This window comes from Cyprinus carpio, chromosome B13 (assembly GCF_018340385.1).
Source record: "Cyprinus carpio isolate SPL01 chromosome B13, ASM1834038v1, whole genome shotgun sequence".
Lineage (NCBI taxonomy): Eukaryota > Metazoa > Chordata > Actinopteri > Cypriniformes > Cyprinidae > Cyprinus > Cyprinus carpio.
The window spans coordinates 15,781,798-15,801,493 of NC_056609.1; the positions used below are offsets into that span (position 1 = coordinate 15,781,798).

A 19,696-nucleotide genomic window follows, 5' to 3' on the forward strand; every position below is an offset into this window, starting at 1 on the left:
ATAAGCTAAGCAGCTCGCATTTACGTAATGTAGCCTTGTTAACAAGTTTGTTTGCATAAGGGTCATAAGATATAGGACTTAAATGTAAAGTGTATAACTGCGAGACACATTTCAAATGTAGTCGAGTAAAGAGTACAGACATTTATTCAGAAAAATAGTGAAGTAGAGAGTAAAAGTTGCTAATACCTTTGATAGTAAAACTACAAAGCATCTGAAAAGATACGCAAGAACAGTAATTACATTTACTCAAATACTTTACACCTCTGAGTTTGTCTAGATTTTAAGAGTTCCCTGAAGAATGATCTGTGCCTGACCAATGATGTCCAGTCTACCATCATTTCTTATCTCCAGCTTTACCTCGCCTCCTCGACTGGAGCACTGGTAAGCTGCAAAAACAAATATTGCAGAGATGAATGCTTTATTCTGAGCCAAGAGCCTTTGTTCATGTCATCAGAACCTATGTTGCTCATCCTTACACATTTGCTTTTAAACTTGTTTATTTTATCATGTTAACATAATGTCTTTTATTCCAGTGTGTATGATGGCATGATGCAGGGAAGGATAAGGAGGCCTTACCCAACATTTTCTTTTTCTTCAGCTTTTCAGACCAGTAGCCAGCAAGGACTGTATGTGCAGACCCTTTAGAAATGAAGTTGTATTATGATGCTTTGATTGCCAGTGAGCATTGATTACTCTGTATGTAAATGGTTTCAGTTTACATGATACACACTTCAAACAGCTTTTAAATGTTCTTCTCACCAGTGACCGGATCTTCCGGGACCCCAACCCATGGGGCGAAGACACGGGAGTAAAAGTCATATCCAGACTGAGTGCTCTCTGCTCCTTTCAGTGTAATGATAAGACTTTTAATCTTACCAGTGGTTTCATTTCTCAGAAGAGACTCTGCCTCTGGCCTCAAAGACACAAGTTCAGACCTGCCAACAATTAAGAGTTAACACTGCAGAATGAAAGGGAAAATACCACTGTAAATAGGTAGTATATAGACAATTATTTTTTCTCTGACTGAATGTTGTACTAAAATCTTCTTTTTTTTTTTTTAATGTACCTGTAAAAGTCCAGCAGCATACCTGTCACAAGTGTCAGCCAGACGAACCATCAGTTTCTTTGTGGTTGGACTGTAACACACATCCTGAATGGGTAAGTTTCCTACAGCAGCCTGAAAATTTAAAACAAAATGAAACCAAATAAAAATAAATGCTAGTTTCTACTTGTCATACTAAAAATTAGCACACGGCAGTCTTACCTTTAAAAGATCCTTGATTTCATGTTGGTCCTGCAAAACATGCATATAAAGCTTAATAAATTTAGACAACTAGATTAATCATGAGAGACTATATGAATTTTGTTGAAGAAAGCACCCACGAGGTGTGTTTTGGTCATACCTGGGGGTTTGGTTTGTTTAAGGGAAAGTCCATTATTAGAGATTCTTCATGCTGACGGACATAAAGCTCCCCACTCAAAGTCTCAAACACCAGTACAGGGTTGGCATTTTCTGTGTGATGATATTGTGCTTTTAGAATAGTCACAGTCCATTGTCTTTAGTTAAATATTAATGTAAGAAAAAGTGCTTCTATACTTTTCATGTAAAAGAGCACTGCTGCTGAGGCCAGGGTTGCATGTCCACAAAGTGGGACCTCATTTTGGGGGGAAAACCAGCGTAATGCAAACCTTGCACCTTTCAAAATACATCAAATAATTTTACAACAAATCAAAGAGTGTGTATGTGTATATATATTAAAAAAAGAAATAGCTTTCCACCAAGTGGAACTATTGTAGATGCTAAAAGGTACGTATAAGTACTAAAGCAGACATATGTTAATCACACCTGAAGAAAAATCCATAGAATTCCGTTTTGTGATGAAAGCAGTCTCTGATAAATTCATCTCAGCAGCAATGCTCTGATAAAGATCATCTCGTAGCTCCTAAATGTTTTACAGAGAAACATTTTATAATATTATACAGTGCTAGCACATTTAGATTTTGAATAAATGATCTATACACCGTGTAGATAACATATATAGAAGACTGTCTTATGTAGTGTAATACTTACATTCTCTATGAGACATACTGCAGCAGGATTACCTTTAAAAGGCACATTGGTAAAAGCATCAACAGTAAATACTGGAATTTCCATTGATTACAGCTCTTCAGCTCTAGGGTTTTTTCTTGCACCTTTTAAGTATTTTTAGAGCTGTATTTGAGATCAAGTTAGACTTTGACCCGAATGACATAGCAGCTCACTTTAACTTTAAAGGTACAGACTCAAGATTTCGAAATGTCTTTTTAGACTGACTTTAGTTTTTACTGTGATGTGATCTGTAAAACAGAGTGAAAGAGATAATAATGGTAATGGTATTACTTAAATGGGATGGGAGACCACCTTGGAAAACCAGGTGCTGCTGGAAGAGGTGCTAGGGAGGCCAGCAGGGGGTGCTCACCCTGTGGTCTGTGTGGTTCCTAGCGCCCCAGTAGTGTTGGGGACACTATACTGTAAAAAAGCACTATGCTTCAGATGAGACGTTACAGCGAGGTCCTGTCTCTCTGTGGTCATTAAAAATCCCAGGATGTCCTTCAAAAAAGAGTAGGAGTGTGACCCTGGTGTCCTGGCCAAATTTGTCCAATGGCCTCTGACCATCATGCCCTTCTAACAATCCCCATATTCTGATTAGCTTCATCACTCTGTCTCCTCTCCACCAATAAACTGGTGTGTGGTGGGTGTTCTGGCGCGCTATGCCTGCCATCGCATCATCCAGGTGGATGCTGCACACTGGTGGTGGATGAGGAGATTCCCCTCCTCACAATGTAAAGAGCTGCCTAAAAGCACTATATAAATGTAAGGAATTATTATTATTATTACTATATATATACACACATACACTACCGTATATTTTTAATGTTTTTTAAAGAAATCCCTTTGCTCATCAAGGCTTCATTTATTTGATCAAAAAAAGTAATATTGCAAAATGTTATTACAATATAAAATAATGGTTTCTATTTGAATATCCTTCAAAATATAATTTATTTCTGTGATGCAAAGCTGAATTTCCATCAGCCATTACTCCAGTTTAAAGTGTCACATGATCCTTAAGAAATCATTCTAATATGCTGATTTATTATTAGAATTATCAATGTTGGTAACAGTTCTTTTTTCTGGATTCTTTGATTAATAAAATGATAAAAAGAAGAGCATTTATTTGAAATATAAATATTTTCTAACAATAATACACTACAGTTCAAAAGATTGGGATCAGTAAAAATGTATTCTTTCTTTTTTTGTTTGTGTGTGTGTGTGAAAGAAATTAAAACTTTTATTCAGCAAGGATGTGTTAAATTGTTAAGAAGTAATAGCAAATATTTATATTGTTAGAAAATATTTATATTTTGAATAAATGCTGTTCTTTTTAACTTTTTATTCATCGAATAATCCTGAAAAAAGTACTGCAGTTTCCAAAAAAATATTTGGCAGCACAACTGTTGCCAACATTGATAATTCTAATAATAAATCAGCATATTAGAATGATTTCTGAAGGATCATGTGACACTTTATACTGGACTAATGGCTGATGGAAATTCAGCTTTGCATTACAGAAATAAATTATATTTTAAAGGATATTCAAATAGAAACCATTATTTTATATTGTAATAGCATTTTGCAAGATTACTGTTTTTTTTTCTGTATTTTTGATCAAATAAATGCAGCCTTAATGAGCATAAGAGACTTCTTTAAAAAACATTTCATGTCTTACTGACCCCAAACTTTTGACTGTTATATATATATATTTTCTACACTAAACCAGTTGCAGTGTTGTTGTTTGTTGCATTTTTATCTATTGGTATTTTCTTGGAAATATATGATCTCTCGCTTCAGTTTCTCCATATGACTGTAAAATAGACTATTTTATTAATATTCTGCAATAATATGTATAAAACATCCATTGAGATCTACAGACTTTTAAAAACAAAATATTTTTTATTTTATTTTGGCATGCAAGTAACCACATTTGTCCATTCAGTGAACGAAACATCAGTTTGCAGATCTTTAAGAAAGAAAATGGACTTATTTCCATTAAGCTATTAACACATTCAGTGAGAAGGTTTTGCAGGTTGTCTAGATTTTAAGAGTTCCCTGGAGAACGGTCTGTGCCCGACCAATGATGTTAAGTCGACCATCGTCCCTGATCTCCAGCCCTAACTCTCCCCCACGACTGGAGCACTGGTATGCTGGGAAACAAATAGGAGAGAACAGAACTTTATTGTGCATTTTACTTTTTTAGGTTTTTTGAGAAAACTATTTAATTAAATCATTCATGTGAACTAATGGGTCATTTGATTCTTTAGTGAAGGGGGGAAAAAAAGAAAGAAAAAGCTTTTACCCAACATTTTCTTTTTGTTCAGCTTTTCAGACCAGTAAGCAGCAAGAACTGTATGCGCAGACCCTTTGAGAAATTATTATTAGTCTTTTAAAGCATGAAGAGAATTCATATGAAATGTATGGTGACTATAATTGTGCATTTCCATTTCTAACCTACTTGAATTCATGGCTTTACATTCACATGAGGAAGCTTCTACATATTTCTCCTCATTTATTGTAGGTTGCTGCATTTTGAGAATTATGTGATCATTTCAGCTCACCACAGACCGGATCTTCAAGCACCCCTAACCAAGGTGCAAAGTAACGGGAATAGAAGTCATATCCAGGTTGTGCAGTTGAATCTCCCTTCATTGTAACAATGACACCATTCATTTTCCCAGTATATTCATTTTTCAGCAGGGCTTCTGCTTCAGGCTTCAAAGATGTAAGTTCAGATCTGCCAACAACAAACAGTCAACAACCTTGCATGATAATCTAGATACAAAAATAAACTGCCATTTTGGACAGTATTACTAACATACTATTAATTGTTGTCTCTTGACTGCTGCTTTTAAAAAAGTTTTAAATGTACTTGCCACAAAATTTGCTTCTGTCTCTTGAAATTTTTCATATTTTTTAATACACACAAATACAAGACTATTCTTAATATAATTTTCTTCCTTGTTATTATTAGAAATGCCTCAGGATGTCCAGCAATACCTGTCACATGTGTCAGCAAGACAAATGATCAGGTTCCTTGTGGTTGGATTGTAGCACACATCCTGAATGGGTACATCTCCTACTACAGCCTGAAAATCCACATAAAAGTTTGTATTTCTTTGTCATTTTAAAAACCTAACATAATGTTAAATTACTCACTGGCTAACTTACTTTCAAAAGATCCTTGATTTCATGTTGATCCTGCAAATAAAGCATACAAAACTCGCTAAATTCAGACCAAAAAGCACTACTTGATTAATCACGAGAAACTTCATGAATTTCGTTGAAGAAAGCATCCACGAGGTGTGTTTTGGTCATACCTGGGGGTTTGGTTTGTTTAAGGGAAAGTCCATTATTAGAGATTCTTCATGCTGACGGACATAAAGCTCCCCACTCAACGTCTCAAACACCAGTACAGGGTTGACATTTTCTGTGTGATGATATTGTGCTTTTAGAATAGTCACAGTCCATTGTCTTTGGTTAAATATTAATGTAAGAAAAAGTGCTTCTTACTTTTCATGTAAAAGAGCACTGCTGCTGAGGCCAGGGTTGCATGTCCACAAAGTGGGACCTCACATGTGGGAGTAAACCAGCGTAATCCAAACCTTGCACCTTAAGATATATAAAATAATTTAACAACAAATCAAAGAGTTTTTTTTTTTCTTTTTTTTTTTTTTTGTGTGTGTGTATTAAAAAAGGAAATAGCTTTCCACCAAGTGGAACTATTGTAGATACTAAAAGGTACGTATAAGTACTAAAGCAGACATATGTTAATCACACCTGAAGAAAAATCCATAGAATTCCGTTTTGTGATGAAAGCAGTCTCTGATAAATTCATCTCAGCAGCAATGCTCTGATAAAGATCATCTCGAAGCTCCTAATTGTATTACAGAGAAACATTTTATAATATTATACAGTGCTAGTACATTTAGATTTTGAATAAATGATCTATACATCATGTAGATAACATATATAGAAGACTGTCTTATGTAGTGTAATACTTACATTCTCTATGAGACATACTGCAGCAGGATTACCTTTAAAAGGCACATTGGTAAAAGCATCAACAGTAAATACTGGAATTTCCATTGATTACAGCTCTTCAGCTCTAGGGTTTTTTCTTGTACCTTTTAAGTATTTTAAGAGCTGTATTTGAGATCAAGTTAGACTTTGACCCGAATGACATAGCAGCTCACTTTAACTTTAAAGGTACAGACTCAAGATTTCGAAATGTCTTTTTAGGCTGACTTATTTCCATTAAGTTATTAACACATTCAGTGAGAAGGTTTTTACCTATATATATATGTATGTGTGTGTGTGTATATACATACATATAGTTCAGTCATGTAACTCTAGATGGCACAAGCTGACAGTTTGTTAAAGTAACTGATGATATCCAGAGAGTTAAACGTCTTGACACAAAATGATTGGTTCATGCTGCATATGCAGTCAATGAGCTTACTGCCTTGCATTTATATGGCTGGCTAACATTCACTTAAGATTCTTGCAGCGTGCTTTCAGAGTTTCTCTGAAAGCCTCCCTTCCCCAGCTCCACCTGTATAGATCTGCTACGGGTTATTTTATATGCTATTTGTGCAGCAGCAGTATGTCTTAAATACTCAAGGCACTGTGTCGCCCTATGCGTTGGGAGTAGCAAGTTCCTGTACTTGCTTGCAGCTGCAGCAGCAGTAATCTACAACTACAGGAAAAACCAACAGCAGCAACAATTCAGCAGCAGCAGCATAGCAGGTCTATTCCGCCAAGACCAAAAACATTAATGGATGTCGATATATATACATGCATATTGTCATATCCATCACCATTCTAAAATCTTCATAGAGTTGTCATGATTGCAATATATATATATATATATATATATATATATATATATATATATATATATATATATATATATATATATATATAAATATATAAATATGTAATTTTATTTTCTTTCTACACTAAACCAGTTGCAGTGTTGTTGTTTGTTGCATTTTTACCTATTGGTATTTTCTTGTAAATATGTGATCTCTTGCTTCAGTTTCTCCTTATGACTGTAAAATAGACAGTTTTATTAATATTCTGTAATTAAAAATGTATGAAAGATCCATTTAGATCTACAGACTTTTAACACCAAATATTTTTTATTTTATTTTGGCATGCAAGTAACCACATTTGTCCATTCAGTGAATGAAACATCAGTTTGCAGATCTTTAAGAAAGAAAATGGACTTATTTCCATTAAGTTATTAATACATTCAGTGAGAAGGTTTTGCAGGTTGTCTAGATTTTAAGAGTTCCCTGGAGAACGGTCTGTGCCCGACCAATGATGTTAAGTCGACCATCGTCCCTGATCTCCAGCCCTAACTCTCCCCCACGACTGGAGCACTGGTATGCTGGGAAACAAATAGGAGAGAACAGAACTTTATTGTGCATTTTATTTTTTTAAGTTTTTTGAGAAAACTATTTTATTAAAGGGGTCATAGGATGCGATTTCAAATTTTCCTTTTTCTTTGGAGTCTTACAAGCTCTTGGTGAATAAAGAAGTTCTGTAAAGTTGCAAAGACTAAAGTCTCAAATCCAAAGAGATATTCTTTATAATAGTTAAGACTCGTCCATGCCCCCGTCAAGTTGCTAGTTCTAAAGTGTCAAATCATATCTACATCAGTATGTGGGAAGATTTGCATAATGCCGCCCAGATGTTCACGCAAAGAAAGAAGGCGTACCTTTTATTCTCGTTGTAGTATTGTTGTTGCCGTTGCCACCATGTCGTATAGACGCTGTGTGTTTCACTGTGAAAGCAAAACTATTTGGTTTGACCTTCCAAAAGAGGACAATATCCACTTCGTCATGCCTGGGGCTGATCTGTGGGCAGGTCGCTGAGGAAATACATTAATTTTGCACTGTGGATTGCAGAATGGGCTTTCACAGTGGACGAAACGGAGTCCAGCACGGGGTCGTCACATGTGGCTGCTGCAAGCCCAAGGTACGCTCCTTTGTAGAATCCGCCTGTCGCACCATTCTCAAGCCGCCCGCCTCTGCTCACTCAAGCCAGCCGTGGTTCACTCTAGACCGCAGCTCACTCTAGGTCTCCAGCCTCTGCTCACTCAAGGCCACGCTGTGTGACACTGTTTCATTGAGAACCTTTGTTTTTGCCTTCCAAAAGAAGACATGACTAGAAATCATGTTTATATAACGTTTATAATGGGTTTTATGTTTATGTCTCGTCGCTCCGGCCAGACAAGGCATCACAATATGTTAAGAGGCATAACATTTCCGTCACACACTTGAGGCATCCGGCCAATCACAACGCGTTGGAAAGCTGGCCAATCACAGCACACCTCGCTTTTTAGAGTGATGAGCTTTGTAAAAATTTATGCATTTCCGAAGGCGGGGCATGGAGGAGAAACAATAATGTACAGTATGTGGAAAATAATGTATTTTTTAACCTTAAACCGCATAAACACATTTCATTACGTAAAAGACACCAAATAATGTTATTTTTAGCTGCATCATATGACCCCTTTAAATCATTCATGTGAACTAATGGGTCCTTTGATTCTTTAGTGAAGGGGGAAAAAACGAAAGAAAAGGCCTTTACCCAACATTTTCTTTTTGTTCAGCCTTTCAGACCAGTAGGCAGCAAGAACTGTATGCGCAGACCCTTTGAAAAATAATTATTAGTCTTTTAAAGCAAGAAACAAAGTCATATAGTGGATTTTACCAATCTAGCTAGGCTGGTCCACACTTGCTGATACCGATTAATCAACCGATATTTCTTAAAATGGATACTGAATGAAAACTAAAATAGTGCTGTGCTATTCAAAAAAACTACTGTAAAAAAGTACTGAGCCATACAAAACGATGTTGAAATTAGCAACTAGATGGCCATCTTTAAATATCTACGCACAAAGGCCACAGCATTGAAATAACATGCATATGGATATCGTATGTATACTCTCACACTTTAACTATTTATATTCTAGAACACTTGATGATTGTCTAATCAAAGTAACAAAATATGGCAGTTACACGGGGCAAAAGCACAGTGTCACATCAATGGAAAACTCTCACTCGCAGGTATACAATCAGGTCACACCGAACGTGTCACATTCAGTCATGATCGACATTAAAGGCTGCTTAAGAATAGCATAGAACAGCACATCAAATTATCTAGATTCATTACCTGGATAAAATTAGTAAGATTGCGTGAACCTTAAATTGTTGTTTATGGAACCGCTTTAGCCCTGATTGATTTGATAGGTTATTTCAAGTCTGGTTTTGGACTTTAATCCCCACTTTTCTAAGCATCTTTTTTTAAACAGCCCCCAGTTTGCTTATTCATGTCACAGCTTTAAATATGAAACTTCACTGGCTAACAAATGCAGTAATGTGACCACCTGGACAGTGGTGCGCTATTTGTTGTTGGGGGTTGGTTAAAATTGTGTTACGGGCCCCCACTCTCTCGTCGGGCCCTTGAGCCCTTAAATTATAGCTTGAGGTGCTGCTAATGTGCACATACACTTAGCCTTTATAGCAAACATACTGCTATCTTTTCTCCACTAAAGCAGCATCTAGTCAACAAATTAATTACTTAGTAATAATATGTAAACATGCATTACAGTATACTGTGAACACACTGTTTCGTTGTCGATGTTAAAAATTTGCATCTGAATTGTCCCACTTTGTGTCAAAACAAACAACACTCTCATACTGTATAATGACAGCAGAGCCTTCTCAGCAGTTCCAGCAATGGACGCAACCCAGAAAAACTTTCGCATTGATTTTTGCAAATCGTTCCAGCCAGGGCCATCCTTAGCTTATTCGGGGCCGATGCGAGGTAGGGAGCAGCCTTGGTTCCAGCAAACAACTATCGGTGCCAATTAATTGACAAAAACAATACATCGGCCGACCTCTAAAAAAATGTGCACTTACATTTATAACCTTTTTGAATTCATGGCTTTACATTCACATGAGGAAGCTACTACATATTTCTCTTCATGTATTGTAGGCTGCTACATTTTGAGAATTATGTGGACATTTCAGCTCACCACAGACTGGATCTTCAAGCACCCCTAACCAAGGAGAAAAGTAACGGGAATAGAAGTCATATCCAGGTTGTGCAGTTGAATCTCCCTTCATTGTAACAATGACACCTTTAATCTTCCCAGTAGATTCATTTTCTAGCAGAGATTTTGCTTCAGGCTTCAAAGATGTAAGTTCAGATCTGCCAACAACAAACAGTCAATAACCTTGCATGATAATCTAGATACAAAAATAAACTGCCATATTGGATAATATTACCAACATACTATTAATTCTCGCGTGATTATATGTTGCTTTAAAAATGTACTTGACAAAAAAATTGCAATAAATTCTCTCTTTTTGCTTTGTGGGAATTGTCTTATTCATCTCATTTAATATCCATGAAAACAATGCCATCCTCAATATAATTTACTTCCTTGTTATATCCAGCCTCAGGATGTCCAGCAATACCTGTCACATGTGTCAGCAAGACAAATGATCAGGTTCCTTGTGGTTGGATTGAAGCACACATCCTGAATGGGTACATCTCCTACTACAGCCTGAAAATCCACATAAAAGTTTGTATTTCCTTATGTAATTTTAAAAACCTAACATAATGTTAAGTTACTCACTGGCTAACTTACTTTCAAAAGATCCTTGATTTCATGTTGATCCTGTGAATAAAGCATACAAAACTCACGAAATTCAGATAAAAAACACCACTTAATTAATCATGAGAGACTTCATGAATTTTGCTGAAGAAAGGGTCCACAAGGTTTCTTTTGGTCATACCTGGGGGTTTGGTTTGTTTAAGGGAAAGTCCATTATTAGAGATTCTTCATGCTGATGCACATATAGCTCCCCACGCATTGTCTCAAACACCAGTACAGGGTTGACATTTTCTGTGTGATGATATTGTGCTTTTAGAATAGTCACAGTCCATTGTCTTTGGTAAAAGATTAATGTCAGAAGAAGTGTTTCTTACTTTTCATGTAAAAGAGCACTGCTGCTGAGGCCAGGGTTGCATGTCCACATAGTGGCATCTCACATGTGGGAGTAAACCAACGTAATCCAAACCTTGCACCTTAAGATATATCACACCAAAAGCTGACATGTACATCAGAGTTGTTTGAGTATTTCAACATGCATCTCAGCAGCATAATACCTGAGGAAAAATCCATAGAATTCCGTCTTGTGATGAAAGCAGTCTCTGATAAATTCATCTCAGCAGCAATGCTCTGATAAAGATCATCTTGCAGCTCCTAAATGTATTACAGAGAAACATTTCATATTCTGATCTTTATAGCTGCTAACATATTTAAATGAGTGTTGTCAACTAAATATATATATAATAAATTGCAAATTATTTTCTTAAATTAATCACAATTAATCCCACCAACATTGAGGTTTTTAAATATGCATTTCAATAATTTCACATATAATATTCAAATTAATGTAGAAACAACATAAAGACAGTATTTTAATATTTGTTTAATGGCATTTTTTTATGACTGAAGTTGAGTATCACTGATACCAATACTACTATTGATATCTAAATAGATTTCCCACCCTAATATTTAACCATTGACTATAGCCATCCAGTACAGTATAATTGAGAGCTATCCATTTTAACAATTTTAAAAAATAACTTCTAATTGAAGTAATTTTAAAACAATCTTCACATAAACCAATTATAATAAATGTCATGTTTAGCTACCTGTGCCCTATAAGCAGGTAGGAAAAATACGGAAATTATTAAAGTTATCAAACACTAAAATCTAAATTAAATATAGATGAATCCTTAAAACTACAAAAGTTCTTGATTTCTTCCTTTTACTTTTGTTCTTTGCAGGAATAACAGCAGCTGGGTTAATAGGCTTTTGGCTGCTATTACTTCACTGCCGCTGCTGAACTTGACGCGGATCTAACACGCATGGAATTTCTCACAACTCGAGACTATGGAATATGGAAGGCCGTTAGGGCCAAAACGTGTTGTACCAACGCGCTAACACATCGCGTTAACACGCGATTATGCGTTACCGTGCGATTACGTGTTAACGCGTAAATTGCGTGATAACGGGTAAATTTACCTGTTAAGCCGAAATTACGTGTTAACGCGTTAGTATCACACGTTTTGACTCTCACGGCCTTCCATACTAGACTGAGGTCTCTGTAGAGCAAAAGTGGGCGTTTCTGACTTTGTGAGAGTTTGTGGGTGCTTACCTGACCCCACCCCTAAAAATACTGTCACTATGACGTGGGCCAATCGGGTAATGCCCCTCTATTTTGGCCTCACCCACTGATCTAGTAACGCCCATTACTTTCCTGCAGAGACCTATACTTGTGGGGAGCACAACTCTTTACCTTTTCAGGCATGCTTCAGGTCCTAAAGTTTCTAATAAACTGACGAGTTAAATCTGGTGTGTTAGATGAGGAGGACAGTACTGGGATGCTCCAGGACAGATCTGAAAACCACTGCATTTCAGAGACATGTTCTTAAATCTTACTCATATATAATAAATACTAACATGCATGCAAAGTTTTAAGGCAGTTTTAATTGAATTTTTTTTTTATGCTTTTGAACTGGAAAAATTAATTGCATGCGTTAACGTGCTAATTTTGACAGCACTAGTTTCAACAATCAGAAATTAAAAAACACAAAACTGTCTTGTGCAGTGTAATACTTACATTCTCTATAAGACATACTGCAGCAGGATTACCTTTGAATGGTAAATCAGTAAAAGAATCAACAGTAAATATTGGAATCTCCATTGCTTCTACTCTAGAGTAAAACAGCTGTAACAAGTTTAGCGTGACATTCAGCAAGTCAGTCCAGCGCTGCTTTGAGGCTTGCTGAAACTGACCCCAGTAGTGTAACCCCCTTTTTAAAGTTACAGGCAACACGTAACTATAAATGTTATTAAAGAAATTAATTACATGTAATTACATGCCAGTATTTATTTTTTGGTTACACTTTATTTTAAGGTGTCCTTGTTACAGTGTAATTATAATTTTGGGTACTTGTTAATATTAATTTAATTAATGTGTTATATTAATTGTTTGGGTTAGGATTAGGGTTTGGTTTAAAGTTACTTGTATGTAATTATGCATAATGTATTGTTATTATAATAGAAAGTACATGTAACATGTAACAAGGATACTTTAAAATAAATTGTTACCTTTTTAAAATATTAATTCGAAATAAAATGTATGTACATGTGCATTGTATCAAATGATTCATTAAACCATAGCTACACAACACTTGTTGATCTGGAATCAGTTGCAATATTAATATTTGCATTGTTGCATTGTTGAATTTTTCCACTGTCAACACAGTCAAAAACTGAAAAATGTCCATTATCATTTTAAATATATATATATTTTCTTTATGACTGTTATTTAGGAGGGAAAAATCGAAGTCAGAGTTCTAATTAGCTTCACTAGCCTTCACAGTCTTCCCACAGCTGTAACTTGTTTGTACAGAGCTGAAGATATCTCTCGCGGTAATACATATGGTACTTTCACTGCAGTATTATATATGATTAAGTATAAGTATAAGAGGCTACGTTTGATGACTCTTCCGTGGTGCAGGCGCATCAGCAAGGAGCTTATTGATGCTCACACCTCAGACCGTTCGGTGCGCCTGCAGCGAGGTCAGTGTCCTCTGACAGGCCGCGTTCTCGCGAGACTTCGACTCTGGACTGCTGGACTATCGTTCAGGGTTACCTGAGAGGACAGCGTTAGACGGTGAGAAGCTATTCGCTATTCATGTATATATTTCTTCGTATTTAACTTTTCATGTATAAGTTGATAATTTACACACAATGGTGAATATATTTTGTGTACTTTGGATCGCGGAAGTGCTGGTTTTTGTTCCCGAAACTGTCAACTTGTCGGTCGTTGATCACTGTCAGAAGAATATCTCGCTAATGTTACAGTCGTTGTGTATAAAGTTCATCAGTTTCGGTTGTCGGTTTGTTTGACACACGACCGAACTGTTTTCCGAATGCTAAATATAACATATATCATGTTAGCTTGGTCTCAAGTTTAAAACCCTCCCTTATTTTGACCTACCGGTAGTGGCTGTCTAGCTAGCTAACTAACGTTAATTTAAATTGACGTTTAATATAAGGTGCAAGGTAAGCTTGTCAGTATTCCTAACTAACGTTACACCAAAACATGCTGTGTTTGTGAAATGTCATTATTGCTTGTCTTTTTCTCTCTTGAAGGAAGCCTCTGGCTCTGGACAACATGGCTGTGTCTCAAAATATATTGACTTGCCTACACAGACAGCTTTTTTTGGGCGTCATAAGTACGTTCCAAACACTGTTGGAATGCCCAGAAATTCTTTCTAAGTAGGCAGCTTCCTGGGTTTGATACACTTCCAACGTTGTCACTACAGAGAAAACACTAATACAAACCATTTTGATCGAGTTAAGAGTATTGGCTAATTAACACAGTGCTGTCTAGGTAGGCAATTACTGACTGCCAAGGTTGTCAAAACTAATACGAACTATTTTGATAGAGTTTAGATCACTAACGTTAGGTTTGGAGACACAGCATATGTTTTACATTAATTGTTTTTCAGATACAGTCCTGTCAAGGTTAACATGTCTCATAATGATGAAGGATATGTGGTACGGATCCGTGGTTTGCCTTGGTCGTGCACACAAGAGGAAGTGGCCTCCTTTTTCTCTGGTATGCAAACTGTGAAACTGAAAGCATCTTTTGTAGCGCTCTAAGTGAGTTTACAGAAAAAGAGCTGCAGTTGTGATTTTCCTTTTTTCACTTACAGATTGTGACATTGTAGGGAAAGTGAATGGGGTGTGTTTTACCTTCTCCAAAGAGGGAAGGCCGAGTGGAGAAGCGTTTGTGGAGCTGAAGACATCAGCGGATTTTAAAAAGGCTTTGGCAAAAGATCGTAAATACATGGGTCATCGTTACATCGAAGGTACGTTCCTGTACACAATGTAGAAAATTCTGTCATAATGGTATTTAAAGGTATAGTTCACCCAGAAATTTAAATTGTCATCATTTACTCACCCTCCACTTATTCCAAAACCAGAGTTTTTGTCTTTAAATTCTTTTACATTTTTTTAAATTCATGTGCCCTTGTAATCTAAAACATTAAAATGCCCTCCTTCCCACAATTGCCACAATTAGAAAATGACAATGATCAAGTCAATTCCAGTCGTTCAAAATAAAGTCCTGCCCTACATTTGTTTTTTCCTTTTCGAGAAGTCGTTTTACTCAGATATGCATCACTGTAGGAAAGAAAAGATGACTGTTTCATGCAGACTTAAAGAGCACAAGTTTAAGCAGTTGATACGTTTGTGCATTTGTTTGTTAAAATGTATAATAATTGATTGTCTGCCTCTTGACCCTTCCACAGTGTTCAAGTCGAACCGTAGTGAGATGGATTGGGTGCTGAAACGCTCCGGTCCCACAGACTATGACAGCAGCAGCGGTTGCATGTTGCGTCTAAGAGGACTGCCATTCGGCTGCAGTAAAGAAGAAATTGTACAGTTCTTTTCAGGTACATCTGTTGTTTCACTTCTCAACGCCTCCTAGACTTGCAGATATTGCTAGGACATCTTTTTAAAACTACTGAAAATTGTGTTTTTTGGTTTGTGTCAGTTCTTCCTTTTTTATGTCTTTATATAGTTATTCAGATCATATTTTGAAGGTTTTTCTTTTTATGTACTCAACAGATTATTAAACATGTTTTGGTTATATTTAACATTTATATGTCACCAGCATCACAGAGGTAGCTCTGCTGTGATTTCTTGATTTAAATTTCATGGATTTATCCTTTGTGGTTTGCTCTAGGGTTTTTGTCTGACATAGGGAATGATTTAGGGGCTCAATGGCGGGGGGATCTGTATTTTCTGCAGATGAGAATGTTGCGGCTCTTTAACATGTCTCCCCATGTGGGGTTATTTGTCCTTGGGTTAAAGGGTTGAAAATCGTGCCAAATGGGATAACATTGCCGATGGACTACCAGGGGAGGAGCACAGGGGAAGCCTTCGTGCAGTTTGCCTCAAAGGAGATAGCAGAAAAGGCTCTGGGGAAACACAAGGAAAGAATAGGGCACAGGTGGGGCCGGCAAGACTGGGCTGGGTGCTAATGCTATCTCTAAATGTGGGGTGGGGTCATGCATCTTTCTGCTCTGGAAAAAGATGGTATGATCATGTTATTACACTTGAAATGTTTAATTTTACATTACACTGTCATGAGGGGACAAAAAATAGGCAGAAATATGATTTCATAATGTCGTTGGGCAACATACTGCAGAAGTAAAGAGCCTTTTAATGAACAGGCACTTTACAATACTTTTAAGATTCTGTTTCTGTCTGAAATTGGCCTTTAGATACAGTTAAATTTTATGACTGGGCAGTAGCAGTTTCAGACACATACTACTTCTCCCTCTGGTCAGTAACTGACAATAAACTGTCAGTTATTGTGATGCCATAATGAATTTAGTCAGTGAGCCCCAAATACTGTCTTCCCTGAAATCTTCCACATTGCTGTTAAACATTCAGCAGCCTGTATGTTTATGAACATGCTGCATTTCAAAATAAACTCAGGTACATAGAGATATTCAAAAGCAGCCGAAATGAAATGCGTGCATACTACGGTACCCCGGAGGATGATGGGACAGAGGCCTAGTCCATATGACAGACCCATGATGGGACGCGGGGGCTTCTTTGGGCCCGGGCCTGGAAGGGGAGGTGCTGTCCTGGACCAGATGCGCAGCGGAGGCGGTTACAGCAGCGGTATGCTACTTTAATAGTGCTTTGTAACTTTATTAACTCTCACTGGGTTTTAGTTAATAAGATGGACAGCTAATTAACAAATGTGGGTTTGAATGGATATGTGTATGTCAGACGGAATTTAAAAAAAAAATGGAAATGAGTACTTTTATACTGTGAAAGTGCATTAAATTGATCAAAAGTGACAGTAAAGACATTTATAAGTTTACAAAGATGTCTATTTTTAAATAAATGCTGATTTCAAATAATCATTAAAAATGTATTACCTGTTCCAAAAAAAAAGTATGTACTGTATTATAATACAAAATATTTATTGAGCAGCAATTGATTTGTGCAGCAGTTGTGACACTGAAAACTGAAGTAATGTCTGCTGAAAATTCAGCTTTCAGTGGCAATAAAATTTCACAATATTGCTCCTTTTTACTGTATTTTTGATCAAATAAATGCTTTGGTGAGTTTTCCTTAAAAAAAAAAAATCTTACTGATCACAAATTTTTGAACAGTTCTTTCAGTGGCAGGAAGTAATGTAAAAAAGATGAACTTGTCTCTCCTTCATAGGATATGGTGGGTTTGACAACTACAATGGCTTTAACAACTACTGCTTTGGTAACGGCATGTTTGAAGAGCGTGTGCGTGATGATAGAGGAAGAGGAAAAATGGGGGGTCATGGTTACAGCAGCGACTCAAACTCAGGCTTTCACAGTGGACATTTTGTGCACATGAGAGGCCTACCCTTCCGCGCTACAGAGGCAGATATTGCACATGTAAGAAACACCACAGTTTTGCCATTTCTTGTGGATATATTCTTACAATATTTTGTTTTACAGTGAAGTGTTATTGCCCTTGTGTGAGTGTTCTATTTCTTTTTTAGTTCTTTGCCCCTTTAATTCCTGTGAGGGTGCACATTGATGTAGGACCTAATGGAAAGTCTACAGGAGAGGCAGACGTTGAGTTTGGATCTCACGAAGATGCTGTATCTGCCATGTCAAAAGACAAGAATCATATGCGTAAGCTGTCTCCAAACCTCTGTCTTAGTCAAACTGTACCGCTGTCTTAATTATTTTCAGTATCACATTTATCCTTGCACTGTTTCCTCTCTGCAGAGCATCGTTACATTGAGCTTTTCCTGAATTCAACTTCAAGTGGGCCATCCGAAATGGGTTAGTATGACTGCATGGAGATTGTTATTATGTAATAGTTCTGTTGAAGTGTATGGATGAGAAGGTGTGAAGACAACATTCAAATCTAAGTCTTTTGTTTTGGGGGCATAAAAACACTGCAGGCCGCGGAGGAGGTTTCTATGGCAACTCTGGCGGTATGGGCTCTCGAGGAAGTGGACTAAGGGGGATGTATTGAGGATGCTTACAAATCATGCACTTTTCAACCCAAAGTTGGAACTTCCAGCTTGGAAGGTCTTTTTATATGAATATGTTTTCACATGTTCCTATGAAATATGCCCAAACTATTTTCCAGGCTTGAAGAAAATGAAATCTAAATCCATCTATATATCTAATATATATATATTTGAGCTGTGGCATATATACTGACCGGCTACTGTACATTTTGCTTAATGAATTTTATATGACATTGTGTTAAAGTCTAACTAAGGGTGTTTTCAGACCTGTAGATCGTTTGCTTTGTTCCGAAACAAGGACTTAAGTTGTTACAATTTTGCATTTTCTTTTTGGTTTGGTTTTTGCAAAGCATACCAAACTGTGTTTATGAAGGTCACATGTGAGTAAAACTGTCCTCTAATTGGTCAGTTAACCGGTTTACGTTCCTCTGCGTCATTCATCAAGATGGACTGACAAGTTCGCTCGGCGGGCTTATTGTGGCTTTATAGCTACAATAAGCCCGCGGAGCGAACTTGTAATATGAAGAGCTGCTCTTTGGTTTTCAACTGCAATAACAAATATTCTCACTCACAGAATCAGACACTGACTGCTGCTTTTTATGTAGCATATTTCCCGTTATGAATTATGATGCTGCTTGGTTCTTTGGTCTGTTGGGTCGGGTTGCTTTCTCACCATGAGCGAACCACTCCAGAGTCCGTTTGCAATCGCCCCAAGACCTTATGCTTGATTGGTCCGCTTTTGGTGCGCACCCGAGTGTGTGATTGCTGCAGTCACACCTGCCCAAACGAACCGCACCAAGAGGGACAACGAACTCGAGTGTGATTTAACTGAACTAAATGAGGCAGGTGTGAAAGCACCCTAAACATATGTGCTTTGTATGTATTTTGACTCAGAATTGATTATGAATCGTTTGAAGCCCAAGTTGCGTGTGTGAGATTGCACTTTTATTTTCTTTCCCAAAGCAATAACATTATTTTGGATGTTTACCTGTTTTTGCTGCTCAGTAAAATTTCTAATTGAAACCTGTGAAATTTACACATCCATGGAATAAAATCTTTTATTGATATATTTTATATTTGACCTAAGAATGTTCACTGAAGACAGATGTAATGTAAAGAATAAAGTGTGATATCTTGCTTTAGGTCAAAGCTAGATGAAGCATATGGCATCAGTCCATTTATATATTATGTTTTTTTTTGTTTTTGTTTTTTTAACACAGGAAGATATTTGTAGCCTTGAGTTTTGTACATTACCGTTTAAAACGATTTTTAAAATGTTTTGCTGGCATTTATTTAATATTTATATAAAAAAAATTGTTTAATATTTCAAAAATACTATAAAAGCAATATTATGTAATCATTTAAATAATGTAGTCTTCAGTAATTCATACTTAAGTAATTCTATACAATCTTAAACATCCATCTTCAGACCCTGGTACGTCTTTCAGCTGTA

The 19,696-nt window shown here is 36.7% G+C and overlaps 4 protein-coding genes across 4 annotated transcripts; 1 reads left to right on the top strand and 3 right to left on the bottom strand.

Moving 5' to 3' along the window:
- Nucleotides 1–126: 126 nt before the first annotated feature.
- LOC109094130 (phenazine biosynthesis-like domain-containing protein) lies at nt 127–2,256 on the bottom strand. Its single transcript, XM_042736843.1, has 9 exons — nt 2,072–2,256; nt 1,847–1,943; nt 1,598–1,696; nt 1,404–1,513; nt 1,265–1,294; nt 1,089–1,177; nt 760–935; nt 577–639; nt 127–386 (listed from the first exon to the last, which is right to left on the bottom strand). Exons 1-9 carry the CDS (start codon nt 2,153–2,155, stop codon nt 274–276), a joined length of 861 nt encoding a protein of 286 aa, XP_042592777.1. The 5' UTR covers nt 2,156–2,256; the 3' UTR covers nt 127–273.
- Nucleotides 2,257–3,968: 1,712 nt separating this feature from the next.
- On the bottom strand, nt 3,969–6,280 carry LOC109082152 (phenazine biosynthesis-like domain-containing protein). Its single transcript, XM_042736842.1, has 9 exons — nt 6,098–6,280; nt 5,873–5,969; nt 5,606–5,704; nt 5,413–5,522; nt 5,264–5,293; nt 5,093–5,181; nt 4,654–4,829; nt 4,395–4,457; nt 3,969–4,242 (listed from the first exon to the last, which is right to left on the bottom strand). Exons 1-9 carry the CDS (start codon nt 6,179–6,181, stop codon nt 4,130–4,132), a joined length of 861 nt encoding a protein of 286 aa, XP_042592776.1. The 5' UTR covers nt 6,182–6,280; the 3' UTR covers nt 3,969–4,129.
- Nucleotides 6,281–7,214: 934 nt separating this feature from the next.
- LOC122139415 (phenazine biosynthesis-like domain-containing protein) lies at nt 7,215–12,997 on the bottom strand. Its single transcript, XM_042736844.1, has 9 exons — nt 12,805–12,997; nt 11,282–11,378; nt 11,102–11,200; nt 10,909–11,018; nt 10,761–10,790; nt 10,588–10,676; nt 10,143–10,318; nt 8,693–8,755; nt 7,215–7,487 (listed from the first exon to the last, which is right to left on the bottom strand). The coding sequence occupies exons 1-9, from the start codon at nt 12,886–12,888 to the stop codon at nt 7,375–7,377; spliced, it is 861 nt and encodes a 286-aa protein (XP_042592778.1). The 5' UTR covers nt 12,889–12,997; the 3' UTR covers nt 7,215–7,374.
- Nucleotides 12,998–13,710: 713 nt separating this feature from the next.
- On the top strand, nt 13,711–19,317 carry LOC109082169 (heterogeneous nuclear ribonucleoprotein H3-like). Its single transcript, XM_042736849.1, is given in 11 exon segments — nt 13,711–13,863; nt 14,705–14,814; nt 14,912–15,067; nt 15,509–15,652; nt 16,074–16,212; nt 16,704–16,751; nt 16,753–16,892; nt 17,448–17,653; nt 17,761–17,896; nt 17,993–18,049; nt 18,172–19,317. Coding segments are annotated over 10 exon segments (1,188 nt in total). The 5' UTR covers nt 13,711–13,863; nt 14,705–14,726; the 3' UTR covers nt 18,246–19,317.
- The last annotated feature ends 379 nt before the right edge of the window (nt 19,318–19,696 follow it).